Genomic DNA, 20,356 nt, shown 5'->3' on the forward strand with positions numbered 1-20,356 from the left:
TTGACAAATTACATAGTTGTTACAGAGGATATTTATGTTCAAATGATGTTTTAACCTTCACTTTGAGTCACAACATTTACTGAACATAAATAATTTTTCCAACAACGTAAACTATCAATTAGTATGTGAACTACACAGGAATAGTTTTTGGCAAAATTATTACGAGTTCTTTCCCGAGTACAAGAATGAAGTCCAGGAACGAGTTAACGAGACAACATGTATTTAGTATTCTAAGTTTCATACAGGCACAAAGAGGTGGGAACTACTAGTTCACGATTTTCAGCAGTAAGCACACAGCAAACAGTCGTGGTGTTTTGGAGTCAACAGGTAGATATGAATCTGATAACAGCAACTGATGGAGAGATGGTCACAAGGCAGCCTTATAGCTGGCCCACTATGTAAGCTCATGTGACCAGCCACGTGTATATGCCATATTTCCAAAACAGGTGCCTCCATTGGATGTGTGGGATATTGTGCACATCCAACTTATGTCTCATCTATCTGCAAATCGTGCAGGTTACTAAGCCACTACCTACATCATACAAGATACTGTGCAAAAATGAGAGTGCCACACATGTCAAAGGTGTGTTTACAAGCTGCTCAAAATGAGCACCAAAATTGCGGGCACCCTTTACACAAGAACCACTCTGCATGTCACTGACTATGAAAACAAATTTCATACAGTATTTAGTCTCTAAAATTTGATGAATAGCTTAAACCAATGTGCGGAAGAATATTCTAGATCAAATACTAGCAACTTCCTGATTGACATTATTGATACTAACAGTAGACAAGTTAAAAAAGTAGAACTGCATATATAATTTTTGATACATTACCCATTTGAGCATGTTCAACACTATAGTTGGCATCTTGTAAGAGTTTTGCAATAACACTCTCGATGTCTTCACCAACATATCCCGCTTGTGTTAGTGTAGTGCAGTCACATATAGCAAATGGCACATCAAGACACTGGGCAATTGTCTGAGCCAACAAAGTCTTTCCTACATGGAGAAACAACAATCCCACAGTTAATATTTCATCTCCAGAATGTGTCACACAATGTAAAACTCCTCCCAGTTTCTCACAAAATTGGGTGCTGTCACACACACACACACACACACACACACACACACACACACACACACACACAAATTTTTTTACAGTATTTATTATATTCAAACAGACTATGAAGCAACATTAACTGTTCACTCACAGTACCTGATAATATTCATGATGCAATCAGTTTTCACAGCAATATACTTGAAAGAGATTAAAATTCAAAATATAATGTCGAATAAGAATTATCCAAGTTTATCACATCAAATAAAAGATCTGAAGCATTTAAACTATAGATTAAGACCAAGTAGGGTTTTCACATGTGCATCTTTACTTCAGACAATCTATGATACAACAAAATCAGATTTTATGCCATACTCAGAAGAGGAGAAGGAAATTGTAGTGTAGTCACTCCCTTCGGCTGTAGTCAAGCTCATAGACTGTACAGCAACCAACATATGCTCAGTTGGAAAGAAAATACCTGTCATAGCCTTGCTGCACAAACCATCTCAATAATCATCTAAAGGATTTGTAGAAATCATGTAAGACCATTGGCAGAAAATACTTTGAATTCCTCTACCCTTGAAAATGATTTCAATGCCATGATTATTACACCTCTCAGTGATGTATAATTACAATTAAATACAGAGATATTTTTAAAAAATCTTGTCGTTTCTTTTGTAATAATGTTCAGAAAAGTTTATCCACTAATGGTGTACATACTGCACAAGTATTATTACTCCTACCATCCAGTTCCATCTGTGAACTGCATGCAAGAGAAACAACCATTTTACATGACAGTAGTCAATCATTCTCCAACATCACTGCCATATTCGTAACACAATATGTATGTGGATAGCAGTGATATATTATTCTGAACTCCACTTAGAAAACTGGGTCTTCAAATTTTATGTCCAGTTCTTCTCCTGATATGTAACATATTTGTTTTAGCCGCTTGAAATGGGCTTCAATGAATGTGTGTAGGCTGCAAATACATGCAGTCATTTCTACACACTCCAATTGGGAATGCAACACAAGAGGAAGTAACTGTAATATAAAGAAACAACTACCGCTACTGTGCTTTGCAGAAATATGTATCAGTCAGACCATACACGTAGCTAAATGGTTAGTGCGGCTGTCTTCAAGGAGGATTCCCAGTACCTCCTCAGATATTTTTTTGAGGTAGGGAGGTCTGGTATGGGGTACACTTAGACTCTATGAGGCCAAATGAGCAGCAGCTTGAATAAAGAAGCAACGGCATCACCTGGATTCATCTACTGGCAATAGCGACTGGAGGGATTGGTGACATGCTGATCACGTGTCCCACGATCGTAGATCTCTGCTCATACTGGCTTGCAGGCAGCAGTCTGCCAGTCAGAACAGGCCTACAGCCTAATGTGTAAGTGGTGTTTACTTTACTTTACATATCAGTCAGAACATTTGAAAAATCCAAAAAACTCGAAAGGTTGGAAAAGATCAGTATCATGGTCTTTGAATATAGTGCTATGTTGAGATACAGGAGCACACTAATACTCATTGCGTTAAGACCTATTGTCCAATTACCAAACTAATAACACAAACCAAATGAACCTTATAGAAATATTAACACATTTTTGCATAACATGTCCGCAAATCAACCTGTTTTCTGAAATCTGACACATGGTTTAACATGAACAGAAATTAAATAATTCTGAGATCTCAACCTGATGTACCTAGCAGATCTGGTTTCATTAATTAATGATGTGTACAGAGCACTTACACTAGGTTTTAATTATCTGACATATTAATTTTCTAGTGTTCTTCCATTTTTCCACTTGCCCGCCATTACCACCACCCCCACTGTCCACTCCTTATCCTCTAAAATATTTCTTAAATTCTTATGTTCAATTTATGTGCAACCATGTCATTTCATGCAGTCCTTTTTTCGACAGAGCACAAAAAACAACTATTATGTAAAACCTGAATTCAAAATTACGTGAAGTGCCATGAAATCCAATAGCTTCAAATATTTCTGACATCAATGAAGATACCATGCAAGGTTTTCAATAAAAATTGAACTATGTACTTTTTTTTTAAACACATAACAGGCTTCAAAATAAAGAGAACAGTGATTTTATGCCTGTTTAAGTTTGAAGTATGACTTCTCACAAAACAGGCAGAGAATGTGCTGCAGCCTCTCACGGTCAGTCCAGAAGTGTACTTGCCTTTGCTGAAAACCTAATTTCAGTATGGTCCACAGCTCCAAAATTAATAGAGATTAACAGCTTAAGAGACTAAACTCGTGCATAAACTGAATATTTCAAGGTGATTGTGACTGGCATACTCTCCTTCCACATCAAATATGAAAAACACAAAACACTGACTCCAGCCTACTTGAAATGGAGGGTACTGGGATGCATTATTTTTAAAATTTAAATACTGAAGTGCTCTAACCTGATCCAGTAGGACCTAACAATAAGATATTGCTTTTCTCCAGACGTAATTCATGAGTGGTGCAATCTAGAATCTCACTTCCTACAGCCATTGAGGAGGGTCTTCGAGACACAGGGTCAGGAGACATTGGCTGCTGAAAGCCCACACCAAATGATGAGGTGTGTCCAATGCCAGAGATATGCATTAAATCTGAAAATAAAAATAAAAAAATCAATATAACTATCAATTAGTCGCTAGTAGTGCTACAATACATATTTTTGTCAACAATGTTTCATATTTTTAATTTGAAGTAACAACACTGGGATCAAATGCAATCAGACTAAATCATTCACTTTTTCATAGACAATAATTTGTAAAAAGGTGGAAGTAGTGCTTAAAAACTATGTAAGATCAAGTTAACTGTTGCATTCCTGATGGCTGGCACCATCTGTACAATGTCCTTTCCCTTCAAGTCTAACGCTTTCTCAAGTACCACCCATGAAAAATGAGCCAAGAAATGCATCTTCAAGCTAATGCATAAGCAAGGGATGAGACAGAATCAAACTTACTACACTCCATTCAAACATGGAAGATCCATGCCAGTTAAAATCGGCTTGGTAGGGCTGCTTCACGCATGTACAAGGTCTGTTCAAAAAATTCTGAAACATTCATATTTTTGCGCCAATGGTGTGTTGGTGGGAATTTGCGGTTAGCATTCCTGCACGCACCTGTGTTTAATGTGTAACTGACGGAAGTTTCATTGTTGTATATCTGTTAGTTATTATTCAATGCTATATTGAGTAGAACATTGAATTCCTCAGTTTGCAATTTCAAGATGGCAGAGTTAGAGGGGCAACACATCTGCATTAAATTTTGCATGAAACTCAATAAAATCTTTACAGACACACACCAAATGATGCAGGAAGCCACGAGTGCTTCAGTCGTACTCAATGTTACCAAAGGTTCACACAGTTTAAAAATGTCCAGATGGTACTGAAAGATGGTCCTCATTCAGGACATCCTTCAACATCTACCGATGACGCTCATGTCAGGAAACAAAATTGTGCATACCAATTGAAGACAGATTTACTGACTGACTGACAGACAGAGATTGCAGAAGAATGTAACATTTCAGCTGGATAATGCTGTGACATCCTGACACAGCATCTTGGAATGCACCATGTTGCTGCAAAATTTTCTTATGGCTCATGAGTCAAGACATCATTCATCCCTGTTGGTGCGTGACTATTGCACAAAAAACTAAGTCACTGTTCTGTCTCATCCTCCATACTCTTCAGACCTGGCCCCTGCAAACTTCTTTTTATTCCAAAGGTTGAAATCCCCAATGAAAGGACGAAGATTTGCAATAACGGACGAGATAAAAGAAAATTCGCAGACAGCGCTCCGTGCGATCCAGCAAAAGATATAACAAGACAGCTTCCAGAAGAAATGGCATTGGGAGTGATGTACCAATTGTGAAAGAGAGTATTTCAAAGGAGACTATGCATAAGTAGTAAAAGGTAAGCGCAGAATAATTTTGTGGATGAAGTTCTGGAATTTTTTGAACAGATCTTGTACTATGACCTCAATGTTGCTGCATTTCCAGATCATTATGGTTTTATGGATTTTCAGTTAGTACTTCATGCTTGTATGCTGGCAACGTAACTTTCAGATGTCTGGGATCTTCTCTTGTTGTATGGAGTATAGTAATTAGTGGAGTGGACTGAAGAATTATAAATTTAACAATTCACTCTATGGACTATTCACAATTTATGTAACTTTACTGACTTCAGAGACCACTATTAGTGGCCTATCTGCTGGAAAAGTTAGAAACTTAGATAACAAGAACATAAGTGTTAACCAGAATTTACATACCCAAGTCTTCATATTCTGACAAATTATAGGAATGGATGAAAGGTATTCCGACAGTTTGCTCAAATATCTAGTGACTTTCAATTTCCTTTCCCACGTCTAATTCCTGATTTTGAAACAATCCTGAAGACATTATCAAATTGTGTTATGAATTATTGTGCAGATTATTGCAGAGAACTGTCAAAGTTGCAATATTAATTTCCTTTATTACTTCACGATTAGTTTCATTCCTGAGCTCATTTTCAATCCATCCACTAAGCTATGCAATAACATCCATTACAACAGTCACCTGACCATTAATTCCAGTTAGAAACATCTTGTAAATTAGTGCAGAGCTGAGCTTCATTCACCAAATGAATGGTGAATGAAGTTCAAACCTATGTTTGTAATGACTTCGTAACATCTGAAACGCAGTGTTAACAAATAACTGTCTGAATTGAAAATATTTGATATTTTTTTGCATTTCTAAAAATGCCACCATGGTACCGGTAGATAATACAAAAAAAAAAATCACTGGACTATAGTGTTTTGACTGATGCCAAATCAATCAGGATAGTACATACTTTGCCAACTTTTGAAAAGGGCTATCTGTAAAACTCACGTGTGACAAAAAATCTAATGATTTTTGACTTGCCCTGGCTTGACGAAAATAATAATACTTCTGTGCTACAAAATACAATACTTCATGCTTTAAACAGGATACTTCAATGAAATCACATCTACTTACATCATAGGCCAATGACTCGTAGATGAACATAACAATCAAGAAGAAATCCATATTAAACAGCAGCAGCTATGATGAATATTGGTTTGTAGCATACATAACAGAACTTTCTTGAGAAATTACGTAGATATGCGATACTTGAAAAAGGCCTTGCACAATAAAACTTGTTTAACATAATGCAGGCTAGAAATAATATAATAAACACTGCAAATCACGTGCTAGTTCAACTTTAAAGTCGTAGTTGCGGCCTTTTTAGCTTCCTGCAAAAAGTCTTGAGAAAACGTTTTGTCATAACAGGGACCAGAACTCCTTGTCTTCAAAATAGAAATTGAGTCCAGAGATTCATTGGACATGAACAATCTGATCTCTGTTCTATTTTTCTTCACAAAGCTGAAAACATGTTCACTTTCTGCATTACTATGGGGTATGGTGCAAATAGAGAGCATTGCTCTAGAAATTCAGTTATATTTACAGAGCCCATCAGCTCCACGAATTCTTGATATTTATGACCAAACTGGAATCATTTGCAGAATCTTCATTTGAAGTCAAAATGTCATCTACCTGAAGAGTTGAGAACTGCCTCTGAATCTCATTCACCACCTCATCTGTAGTTTCATTCAGCTCCTTGATAACACAAGGGGAAACTTTTCCAAGAAAAAATTAGTGGAAGGAAACTGTGGATCTTCCATTTTGTATAACCTGAGATCATTCACTATGTTCAAAGTCTGAATGCAAATAACTAGCTCATCGTCACTTCTTTGATTTTGAATCAAGTTGTAAACAACTTCAAGCAATGAGGAGCTTTTGACAATTTTGTGCTTAGCAGACGTGCTGAACAGCTGCTTTAGCGAGTCCATTAGCAGCTCTAATAAAAAGTGAACTTATCAGGAAGAAGTCTGAAGGACAATATTCAATTTGTCAAATACAGAAATAGTCACATGAAGGAAAGTGCAAAAGGCCTTGTTCAAGTTTGAGGACAGGAACATAAGCAATTTTTCCTCATGTGTCGTACAAGAAGTCTTACTTTTTAGGATGGGTTTGTCATGTTTGGAAGAATATACTATTCTTTTAGGGGCACGCGCAGTAGCAGAATCAAGAATTCTCTTCTTCTGATACTCTTTGGATCCACTTTGTTCAACTCTAGGTACTCTGAAAGATGTCAAGCTAGCGAAAATGTTTTGGACACATAATATTAATTCCTCCTTGAGGAAAGAAAAAAAGTGGATCCCACAGGTCCAGTAGTCTCTCCAAACACCTGCCTAAAAAGATAACCACTTAGTACATACGTGCTTCAGAATTTTCTTTGCACCTTTATGGTGCGAGTTCTGTAATTTCTGAAGGTGTTCTCTTCTTTTCACACTCCTCTCTAAGAAATAAAATATATCAACAAGGGTCTCATCCACTTTAAGTGGTAACCTTCCAGCAACTTTTTCAGCTGCTAGATTAATGAAGTGGCAAATGCAGCCTATGATGGCAATACCTGGTTGAACTACTTTCAGAACTGCTGAAAACCCACTTTTGCATCTTATCATAACAGGAGCATTGTCGGAGCAGAAAGCCACACAGTCTTCAATTTGTATGTTATGAGAATTCAGATGCAATAACATCAGGTTACCTATGTTTCACCCTGTTGAGCCCCCATCTAACGTTGTTATGGATAGCACAGTGTTCGCTACTTTTTCCCATGGAATAATACAACAACAGGATACAACTTGGCATATCAGATGATATATTTTTTGCCATTTTTGTGTGACCGCAGCTATATTTCTTTGCAACCTCTGATGTGGGGATCATCATCTTAAATAAATCACCAGCATGATCAGCCACACTTAAGGGCACATTGTTCTCCATCAAAAAGAAGTAAACAGCCACTCGGCCCTAATCACATCACTGTCAATGTTTCCAGACTTGGCTAAAAAGGTGTTGATTTTCCAGTTATTTTCCTTCGATTTGGTGCAATATTAATATCACATCCAGATACCATGCAAGAGGCAACTTTTTCTCCCTTTCTTGATTTTAGTATGCATGGAAAATCAACAGAACGTGATTCTTTAAATGTTTGGAGGTACCGTTTCTTTTTGGATCTATTAATGAAACCTACAATATGAATAAAAGGATGAAAATGTCCTAGAACAAATGTCTCAATATGTACTGAAATATAGAAAGAAATCTGGATCACTGAATGTCACATAAAAATATAACAAACACTCAAGGCAGTCAGACACTTCACTGAAACATGTCAAAGCACACAAAGTCTTAAACCATTAAATGAACATGACACAAACCTCATAACAAAGAATATGCACACAGTAAAAAGCGTCAGACCATTTTCTTTGGCAACGGATGAAAGGAACAGTAAAAATGCCAAGTTGTATCCTGTTGTTGTATTATTCCATGGGAAAAAGTAGTGAACACTGTGCTATGCACGCGCGCCCGCGCGCGCAACAAATGTAATTAGTTTACACTTGGTCAAAAAATAAGGGTTAAATCACAAAAAGCGAACGCAGCAGAACAAAGAACTTGCAGAGCAGTGCCTGCCGACATGTAAGATTTACACAGAAGAACTGTTATCCCAGCTTTAAATCCAACTTCAATGATCACACAAACATCACATGGTTAAAATACCAATCATATCAAAGAATCAAAGAATGAGTCATTTACTACCACAGGTTTGCCTTTTTGTGCACGAAGTTGTGAAATGTCACTGTCCATCGATAAAACCATAAAATGTCGCGATTTTCATTAATTATATGATGGATGCACCATAATAGTTGAGTACTGGCTACGATTCCTAATTTGTCTAACTACAGATGCAACTAGTTATGTTTAACTATGTTTTCCCTTCCTCTCAATCTCAAATATCTTATATAAACCATAAAAATGCCTATTATTGTCCTCCACCCCCACCTCTTCCTCCCTCTTCACCCCACCTCCATGAAGCCTCATTATTCATTTATTTTATTTTCAATAAACTGGGTTTCACACACACACACACACACACACACACACACACACACACACACACACACACACACACACAAAAAAAAAACTGAAAACTAACAAATATATTTATTTACGGACAGCACCAATACTTAATTCCTGCAAATTTATATCATCCCTTCTGTATTAGGTGCATTCTAAGAAAAGTGTTATTTAAATTATTTTGCTAATTATAAAGAAATCTAACAGCCTATTTTTTGTTTCATTACCATTTCTCTTGCAAGACACCATTACAGATTTCTGTAGTTTTAAGAACATTGCCTCATTACATACCTCTGTGTGTGAACGACTGCTGTGGCACTTGCTGCTGTTGTTGCTGCTGCTGTTGCTGATTTTGTTGCACCTGCTGAGTCAGAGGTATGTTGTTGTAAATCCTCTTGTAGTGGTTATACACAGCCACAGAGAGAACTTTCTTTGCATCCTCTTGGCCTACCACATGTTTGTTGAGATAGTCATAGATCTAAAAACAATTAGTAAAGTTACATGCATGTTACATAGGCATAGAATTTTCTAGAAATCTAAAATCAATCAAGAACACCACATCAAGGCACATAAATATTTATCTCTGCTTAAAAAAAATGCATGATGGAGCTAGGAAGATCACAACAGAATCAATACTGTTCCAGCTTATACCTTCTTTGGTGTGGGAGGCGGTCTCCTGAAAAATCCGTTTTTATATTCTTCACGATTTTCCTTCAGAGTTTTCTTTGATTCTACTTCTGACAAAATAACAAAGAAGTGATGACATTTTTCACATTTCACGAATCTTGTTGAGGCTGTTGGGAACACAAACAAAACTCTTTCATTATCTGGCTCTTTTATTCATCTACAGTGTTGTAAATATGCATGTTTAACTACTGAAAATCTAAATAATGAAAAATAAAACTATAATATTAAATTGACGTTCTTATTAATTTCATATCTGAGCTAAATAATGAAGACTAGTAGCAAGATGTTAAGAGATACTTCCCAGGAAAAAGAAAAAAAAAAAAGAATTAAAAGTTTTTTTCTTTTTTGCTCCCCTTGAACATGAAGAAACAGTTTAAATGAAAAATATCTTAATAACCTATTTTGTAACTGGAATATGTTTGTTTCAATATTACAAGCGACCACGACGATTGCGTTTTTCACTTACAATTCATGATTTGAAGAATTGAATCAGTTCATGTTGCTATAAGATTTGTAATGTACTGTCTGCAGTTTAGAAGAATGCACCAAGACAGGAATGTGGCAGTGGCTGTTGGTGTACCCTGGTGTACCCTGTGAGATGCTCTAGAAAGAACAGTACATCCCATACTAAAAACCTTTTCATTCATGCAACTGAGTCAACTTTAAAGCTGTGATGGACATGAAGAGGTTAGAGCTGTATAACATTGTTACATTCAATCCTGGATTTTCCATTGTTTGAGCCGTATAAATATATTAAGTCGTCTCATCTCTTCAGTGCACTAATACTTCTAAAATAAAAGTGGTCAAATTCTGTCGATAGTTTATTAACACCAGTACTGTGGATGCAATCTGTTTATTCAACATGATGCACGTTTTTCTTTGTTCAGTTAAAATATTGCCAATGGCAGGTTTTTCTCATCTGTTTCTGCTCACTATGTTAATCTGATGCGCTCTCCTAAGCTCATGTGCAATATGCATTAATATAGTTTGCGTACAGTATAATTAACTTTTATTCTATTACTACGCAGATGGAAACAATACATAAAAGTAAAGAAAGGCAACCACTCACCAACCATTTATTTGTGTGTGCCACAAAGACACACATAATGACACAAAAACTTACACAAGAAAAGGGCAGTAGCTCAAAAGCTTCTTTAATTGAACACACACTAACAGATAGAAATGCACTCACCACTGGTTTTTCACATGTCTATATGGCACATCAGTAAACTACAGGTGAATGGTTGCTGGTTTCTTTTTCTCTCTATTCTAATTTCTATTCTGTTCTTTGCTTTGCTTGAAATTGTGTTCCAAAAGAAGCCACATTTCCAATGCTGCATCATCAATGAAATGCTAAAAAGACATGGGCAAGATCCCATTCAACTATCTCCACATATATGTCATTCCAATGCTACCGATGGTGTATGGGCACAAATAAAACAATACAATGCTGTAAAATAATGAAACATGATTGTGTAGAAAAATTATTTCTTCATGTTTTTGTGCTAGGAGTGCAAAAGAACAATATTTGAAATCAGATGCTGGTAGCAATGTCACTGAAGTTATTCATTACAATTACCACAACAAAGTCAAGAATTTGACTCATCATCATCATATTGCGAGTTTCTTTGTCACTCTGGTAACAGTTAATATGCTGATAGATTTTTTAGTCACTCACTGACACACCCAAATACCCAAACAAAAATGAAAATACTTAACAATGAAAACAAAAACCAAGTTTTCTACAGTATAACAAAAACAGTTTTCAGTGTGAACTTTAAAAAGTGTATACTTCACCTGATGGTGATTTCTTTCAGATCTTTTCAAGTCTGTTTATATACATAAGCAGGGAGGGAGAGAGGAGGGGGGGGGGGGGGAGAGAGAGAGAGAGAGGAGGGGGGAAGGAATCAATTCAGGACATGCATTTGGAAATGGTGTGTGTGTGGGGTTGGTGCAAATTAGGTAGTAAGGAGAGGGGTGGGGGCTTACAGGTAAGAACTGTCAGAAAGTGATTACATATATGTATGTATACCAGTTAACAAGGAGAGGTCCTCCAGCTGTGCTACTGACTTTATGAAACCATCTGCAACTATTCACACTGGTGGGCCTCATTTGCAAGCAATCACCGCAAAAAATTCAGAATTTCACATGATGCTCCACAGTTTTAAGGGAGAAATGTCATACACTTTGATTGCACAGGGTGATGGTTACAATACAGGTAACATATGCACAAGGTTTTGGGTTCGAATCTCATGAAGTGCTTTGAAATTTTCTTATTTTTAAATCTTTATCAATATGACTGATCATTAGTTTTACTTAATTAATTAGTTTTAATGCATTTTTTTTTATTTCTATTCCTTTGTTAGACATTTTTATCACCATATTAACTTTCTCAGTTGCTCTCATTTTTTCTTATTGTAGTTCTTTTTCCACTTGTAATCTTTGTGCATGTGATTTTAATCATTTCTATGTATTAACATTGATTTATTCATTATTTCTATTCCTAGTCTTTTTTATTTCATTTTACTTACAATCCCTTTTTTCATTCAAATCTTCAACTGCATTATTTTGCCCACAGTGAAATAAGAACTTACGTTTTAAATGTTTGTACAACAGTTACGACCCAAGAAAAATTACATCTTCTACTGAAAATTACATTTCTAACCCTATTCCACAATCAATATAAATTGAGTATTTCAGCTTTCATTTTCTAACCGACAGATCAGTATTTTCAAATGTTTAAATATTATGATAGGTAAATAAAAATAATTAAAATCAAATGCACAAAGATTGCAACTGGAAAAAGAATAATGAAAAAAGGGGAGCAATTGAGAAAGGTAATATTGTGATTAAAATGCGATGACAAAGGAAAATAAATTAAAAATTACAATTAACCCAATTAACTGCATAAAATATGGATCAAAGCCATTCTGATAAAGATTTGAAAATAAAAAATTTGTAGCACTTCAATTCGAACCCACACCCTCCAGCATCTGAGGCCCATACTATAACCATTACGCTATGCAACCAATATGTATAATGTCTCTTATTCAGAACTTTAGAGCAACATGCAAAATTCCAATTTTTTTTCCATCAATTACTTGCAAACGAGGGCCCACTACAGTTAACAATTGCAGGGTGTGATGCCTGGGACCTTAACCTACATCACCTTACATATGGTTTCAAAAAGGCGATCCCACTGCTGGGTACCTATCCTTTTAGGTGCATTCTTGGCTTAAAGTCTAGTTTTTTTTAATAATGTCATATGTATTCTTGTTAAATCAATAATTTTTGTAAGTGAGAGTTCTCTTGTAATGCTTAGTGGTGATGATGCTGTTTATTTATAATACTTTCAAACTATTTTCTGTATGGGGGCACGGTAACTATGATGCAAAAGTATTCTGTGAATGGTGAGTGCCTGGTGTCATATTAATATGTCCTTTTGAAATTTTCGTACATAATTTCAAATGTTCCACTACTTTATCTCTACATACAGGATACAATACATAAACTCTGAAAGCATGCCTGAAAATAAATTCGTATAACATGCATTACTAAGTGAGATTAAAGATCAAATTTTATTAGATAATTTTTTCAAACAACCTCCAGCTATTTTCTTTCTAGAGGCACAAAGAATGCTTACAGACAAAAGTCTCGACATGTGTGCAAGGATCTCCACACTTGGGGCAAGTGAGCTGCCCACCATCCTTTCCCTTTCCAGAACCTTGTCCAGTAGTTGAAGGTGGTGGCTGTGGCGGTGATTGTTTGGTGGGGCCACTCCCAGCACCAGGTCCTATAGTTGTATCACCACTACCAGGTCCAGAGGAGGATGACGGCGACTGAGGGGATGTCATCAGATTGCGGCTCAGTACTGGATGAGGCAAGGCTGCCGCTGATGAACAAAGCCATCGTTGGAGGCGACACTGGGTAGACCCTGAAAACAAAGAAAAATTTGTTAAGGTTCTAGCTTATATATTACACATTCCATCATCTTAGAAACTCGTACATTCTATGGAATATCCTAACTTTAAGTCCCACACCAAATTTAAATACAATGCCTAGTTTATGATTGCCACTCATTCCCTGAGCTCAATTGGTAATATACCGTCATCAATCAGTCCCAACCCAAAAACAACTGAGTGAGCATCGATCATTACCTTTTCTCTATGCATTTCGCACTTTCTCAACTTCCTCCCAATCTCCTGGGTACAAAGTCAATACATCTTGAATAGTACTTGACCTGAGTCCCATGGTTGTCATGTTCTGAAGGAAGACCACCAATAACCATTCCCTTCTCTCTTATTCAGCACAGAAACGCTCTCCTACTCTCACACTTGTCTGTGAAAAGTATGTGGCACTTCAACAAGCAAAACTATTTGATGAATTTTATCCTTAACTTCTATCTAAAATACACAATGACAAATATGCTAGTCCTCTCATTGTGGCAGGCTTCAAGGTGCTGACTGGATATATGTCACTTTGGTAGTATTGTGCCACAACCAATATACTTGGCATGGCTGAATAGAAAAAGATTCCATCACAGTTGATGCAACAGTCTCACAAAAGCAGGTCAACCATGTGGGTCAGGTGATTACATTAGCCAGCAACCTGCTAATACATCAAGTACTGTCATCATGGCATTGGGCAGCTACAACATAGCCTGGCCCAGCAAGGAGACCAGGGTCGTAATATCATTGATGCTGCATACAAGCTGACCCATTGTGGCATGTGTGACTTGAATGCAACACATTCAAAATATGTCTCTGTTGTGTCTTACGTAACAGAAATCCATGCCTAGACAAAACATGGACAGGCCAAGCCCATACAAATACTACTAATTTCGAGACAGAAGTATAAAGTCTGACAGCCTCCAGCTTTGGAGGAGATCCAGCTGGGTCTGCTGCTGCTGCTAGCAGCTGAGGCCTTGCTGTTCACACAGTGTCCAATGCTCTTGACTTAGCACTCTCCAACTGGTGTGCCTACTGAAGGTATATTTCATCCACTGCTGGCCTGCAGCCCTGGTCATCTACAGTTGGAGCCTGGGGCTATGCAGCTGCTTAGCTGCCACCACTTGTGTAGGCACACTCTTGGCTGTCCACCTCTGCTTGCAGGGGCAGACACTGTTGCTGAGAGCCACTACCATCTCGCTGGATTCACTGCATTATTTGACATGACCCAGGGCACTCTGGCCCAAACTGCAGGTCTTTCTCTAGGTTGTGTGGCTGCCAACGTTAACTGCCGCCTGCTGCTGGAGTCCAAGGAAGAGGTATTCTCACAGGGTCTTCGCATCAAACCAATAAGTACTTGCCAATATTTTTATTCTGACAGTTGTCATCCCTTCCATGTCAAAGACATCCTTCCCTATAGCCTCGGTTTCAATGGTTAACTTGTCTACTCTAACACAATATCCCTTGACACATGTTTTAGTAACTACTTCCAGGATTTCCTCTCTAGCAAATCACCAAATCTCAAATGTCACAACAGAGTACTTGCCAGAGCTGCATATTTTTCAAGTAAAACCCTGACGGGAGATTCTCTCTGCCCGACACGCACAAGCCCATGATCTACTGTCGCCTTTCATTGCCCTCCCAACTGGCACAAGCCCTTGCTTATCTGCATGGCACACACAAAGTACTATTTCTAGGCAAAGGTCCCTACACTTGCTGCCATGGTAAAAATTGTACCAGGCAGAAACTTCTACCATCTACAATAACTTCATTGCAGTCAAAATGAGTAACAAAATTGCAGGCAGAATAAAAACTATTCTAGTCTACCGCCTCATGTTTAGTGCACAGCTTTTTATAAGGGGATGATTACCACCAAATTGGTAATATATTGTATGGATACATAGAACTGTCAACTTTGAGGATGTCCAATACCCAGTTGCAGAGTGTGCTATTAGTATGACTCGAGACCTGAGTGCCTATTATAGGACATGCGCCATTAATTTTTTATTATTATTAATTTTATGCGACTTGTACCTCTCCCATCACCCCCTTGCCCATTCCAAATGTCACCATCCTTTTCCTTCAAGATATGATCTCTGGCTCTCAAAGTTAGAAATGCTATGATCTATTTTAGGTATTTCTATTGGCAATATTGGGTGCTGATCCTCCTCCTGTTAAGTAGGCCTACTGATGAACCTTTCTGTCACTCATTTTAATAAATTTATGAGTCTAATAGGCACACTTTTCATGTTTTTTATCAACACAAGGCAAATTTGTTTTGCTATACACCCTCAAGGAAGTATTTTATATCATTGTCTGTTAATTTCCTTGCATTACATTAGCAACTGCAGCTTGATCATCTATATTAATATAACTTTAATGTAAACACTGAATGAAATTCACAAGAAGTCATATTGCAGCTGATGTGGAAGCATGAAGAACTGGCAGATATTTGACAAAAGACAATACCACTTTTGCAAACTTACTCCCTTGCTTGGGACAGCTTTCTAACACGATAAGACACTATCTAATGACTGACTCACCATTGATTTAGGTTTCACAATTTAGAGATGCTCTTCCTCTTATTACCTATTTCATTCAAATATTTCCCCCACTTTTCTGCACCCAGTACCCAGTATGTTGAAGTGCTACTGCAATACAGTTGGAGAGCCTCTGCAATGCTGTTCAAGTCTAAGGGGAATACTGAGTGGACTGAGGCATGAATCAGTATTTAGACTGAGGAGGGAGGCATGTTAGGGTAGTCTGTGCAGCTGTGCAAAGCCACTGTGCCAGGGTGCCACAGTGGTTAGTGCATCCGGTTAGTGAGTAGGAGACCTTGGTTCAAATTCCAGCCTTGGTACAAATTTTCATTTGTCACTTCAGCCAGCATATATGAATGCATTTTTTTGTTAAGCAGACCATTTTCCTCAAGATGTCATAATATTTCACAAATTCTCGTAGGGATTTAAGTCTGGTGAATTACCAGGCCACGGAAGCACATTAATGTTGTCTTCCATGAACACCTTCTACTGCTTTAGAAGTGTGACACGGGACGAGACCTTGCTGATACGTTCCTCCATCATCTGAAAAGGTCTACAGGACTGGGCATAATTCTGCGCCAATGGATTTCCATATATTTGGTTGAATTGTTCATGGCATCAACTGGAACTACAATCCGATCCATGAACGATGGCGGTTGGCGCATATCGAGGCATGGACAGAAATTGCGTTGTTGATGATTCCAAGCAACAGTTGCTGTACACGCATGCGCCTGCTTTCCGCTTGAAGAAAGCATACCACCTGAAAATCAAGTACCTTGCTTATGCAGACTATATCACATACCACCAAACTCAGCCTCGACAACTTGCAACAAATGGAATAAAAGTTCACTAAACAACTCGCTACTATAACATTTAATGCTCGCATTAGCTACAGCATTCAGAGCAGAGCACTCAGAACATTACTGAACGCCTATTGGCTGTCAGAGAATGCATGAAGTAGGTGCGTAGAACAAGTCTAAACTATACCGCCATTTTTTGCAACTCCAACTATAGTGCCCCAGAGCCACTTGCAATGAAGGAACCCCCAAAACATTTTTGGGAGGGTATTTTACAGTCTGTACAAGATGATCAAATCTCACAGTCCCACTGATGCTTTGCCTTACAACCCTTGCTCTGTATCCTTGAACAATAAAATGTGACTCATCACTAAAAAATATGTAGTTCCAGTCAATGGAAGTCCAAGATTTATGTATTTTGGCCCATGCCAACCGTTTTCCTTTATGGCAGCTGTTGAAAACTGTTTCTTTATTGGCTTTCGTGTCTTCCACCCACAATCAAGAAGCCTACGCCATACCGCTGAAGAGTCAATTTCAACCCCAGTAGCCAATGAATTTCTCTGAAGGTCCTTATTTGTTTTACAAGGATGAATACTGCATGTTAGTAGCATCTGGTCAGTTATAGGGGTGGTTTTTTGTTTTTCTTCCAAATCAGGCGTTTCTCTTTGGAGACAATGGGGCAGTATCACTACATGTCTTACTAAGTCTTGAAACACTATTTCCTCACACTAACAACACAGGTACAGTCTCTTGTAGTCACAGATGTTTGATGATGTGGAGCAACTATTTTTGCCCATTTCTTAAGTAAAATGTCTAGCTTAATACAAAAACAAAGTGTTCCTGTCGAGAACACAGAAACTATACATGCTGCTGCCACACGTACAAAAACTCTATTGAACTGGAGGGTATCTAAAGCTGTTATTTATAGTCATGGCAACAATAGTCCGTTGAACGACCAACAATTGGACGCATAAAATTGGTTACAGCTATCCACCTTCAATACCTTGTAAAATATGAGATTGTCCACATAAATTGCACACTATAGTATTTAATCCAATAAACGTACCTACAAAAGACAGTAAAACGCTGACGCAGCGATCAAAATGCAGTCGACAGAAATATTGTATTGATTCATGGAAGCCCCGGAATAGGTCTTTCTATAAATAAAGCTCTACAAGAAGTGGCTGGTTGCTGTATTTCTTCAGTAATTTAACAGTCAAGGAGTCCAACCACTATTATCTCGGAGAAATTGTTGATAAGCAATATGCTTCTTTATTAGAAACTTGTCACGTGATTAAGTGTGCTACGGAACACAGAGTTTGAAACAATGGATAGTAGTTGTTGTTGTTGTTCTCTTCAGTCCTGAGATTGGTTTGATGCAGCTCTCCATGCTACTCTATCCTGTGCAAGCTTCTTCATCTCCCACTACTTACTGCAACCTACATCCTTCTGAATCTGCTTCGTGTATTCATCTCTTGGTCTCCCTCTACAATTTTTACCCTCCACGCTGCCCTCCAATGCTAACTTTGTGATCCCTTGATGCCTCAAAACATGTCCTACCAACTGGTCCCTTCTTGTTGTCAAGTTGTGCAACAAACTCCTCTTCTCCCCAATTCTATTCAATACCTCCTCATTAGTTATGTGATGTACCCATCTAATCTTCAGAATTCTTCTGTAGCACCACATTTCGAAAGCTTTTATTCTCTTCTTGTCCAAACTATTTATCGTCCATGTTTCACTTCCATACATGGCTACACTCCATACAAATACTTTCAGAAACGACTTCCTGGCACTTAAATCTATACTCGATGTTAACAAATTTCTCTTCTTCAGAAACGCTTTCCTTGCCATTGCCAGTCTACATTTTATATACTCTCTACTTTGACCATCATCAGTTATTTTGCTGCACAAATAGCAAAACTCCTTTACTACTTTAAGTGTCTCATTTCCTAATCTAATTCCCTCAGCATCACCCAACTTAATTCGACTACATTCCATTATCCTCGTTTTGCTTTTGTTGATGTTCATCTTATATCCTCCTTTTAAGACACTGTCCATTCCGTTCAACTGCTCTTCCAAGTCCTTTGCTGTCTCTGACAGAATTACAATGTCATCGGCAAACCTCAAAGTTTTTACTTCTTCTCCATGAATTTTAATACCTACTCCGAATTTTTCTTTTGTTTCCTTTACTGCTTGCTCCATATACAGATTGAATAACATCGGGGACAGGCTACAACCCTGTCTCACTCCTTTCCCAACCGCTGATTCCCTTTCATGCCCCTCGACTCTTGTAACTGCCATCTGGTTTCTGTACAAATTGTAAATAGCCTTTCGCTCCATGTATTTTACCCCTGATACCTTTAGAATTTGAAAGAGAGTATTCCAGTCGACATTGTCAAAAGCTTTCTCTGAGTCTACAAATGCTAGAAATGTATGTTTGCCTTTCCTTAATCTATTTTCCAAGATAAGTCGTAGGGTCAGTATTACCTCACGTGTTCCAACATTTCTGCGGAATCCAAACTGATCTTCGCCGAGGTCGGCTTCTACCAGTTTTTCCATTCGTCTAAAGAATTCGTGTTAGTATTTTGCAGCTGTGACTTATTAAGCTGATAGTTCGGTAATTTTCACATCTGTCAATACCTGCTTTCTTTGGGATTGGAATTATTATATTCTTCCTGAAGTCTGAGGGTATTCCACCTGTCTCATACATCTTGCTCACCAGATGGTAGAGTTTTGTCAGAATTGGCTCTCCCAAGGCCGTCAGCAATTCCAATGGAATGTTGTCTACTCCGGGGGCTTTGTTTCGACTTACGTCTTTCAGTGCTCTATCAAACTCTTCACGCAGTATCATATCTCCCATTTCATCTTGATCTACATCCTCTTCAATTTCCATAATATTGTCCTCAAGAACATCGCCCTTGTATAGACCCTCTATATACTCCCTCCACCTTTCTGCTTTCCCTTCTTTGCTTAGAACTGGGTTCCCATCTGAGCTCTTGATATTCATACAAGTTGCTCTCTTTTCTCCAAAGGTCTCTTTAATTTTCCTGTAGGCAGTATCTATCTTACCTCTGATGAGAAAAGCCTCTACATCCTTACATTTGTCCTCTAGCCATCCCTGCTAAGCCACTTTGCACTTCCTGTCAATCTCGTGTTTGAGATGTTTATATTCCTTTTTGCCTCCTTCATTTACTGCATTTTTATATTTTCTCCTTTCGTCAATTAAATTCAGTATCTCTTCTGTTCCCAAGGATTTCTACTAGCCCTCACCCTTTTTACCTACTTGATCCTCTGCTGCCTTCACTATTTCATCTCTCAAAGCTGCCCATTCTTCTTCTA

The 20,356-nt window shown here is 37.9% G+C and overlaps 1 protein-coding gene across 3 annotated transcripts in view; it reads right to left on the reverse strand.

Annotated features, from left to right (window-relative positions):
* LOC124804619 (ATP-dependent Clp protease ATP-binding subunit clpX-like, mitochondrial) overlaps positions 1–20,356 on the reverse strand; it is a 126,797-nt gene that overhangs the window by 18,014 nt on the left and 88,427 nt on the right. For all 3 annotated transcript variants that reach the window (XM_047264821.1, XM_047264823.1, XM_047264822.1), the window contains 5 exons: positions 13,377–13,667; positions 9,698–9,840; positions 9,338–9,524; positions 3,490–3,678; positions 837–1,001 (listed from right to left, as the gene is read on the reverse strand). In XM_047264821.1, the coding sequence (XP_047120777.1) occupies positions 837–1,001; positions 3,490–3,678; positions 9,338–9,524; positions 9,698–9,840; positions 13,377–13,667 (975 nt within the window). The remainder of the gene's footprint in view (positions 1–836; positions 1,002–3,489; positions 3,679–9,337; positions 9,525–9,697; positions 9,841–13,376; positions 13,668–20,356) is intronic.

The sequence above is a fragment of the Schistocerca piceifrons genome, chromosome 7, assembly GCF_021461385.2.
Source record: "Schistocerca piceifrons isolate TAMUIC-IGC-003096 chromosome 7, iqSchPice1.1, whole genome shotgun sequence".
Lineage (NCBI taxonomy): Eukaryota > Metazoa > Arthropoda > Insecta > Orthoptera > Acrididae > Schistocerca > Schistocerca piceifrons.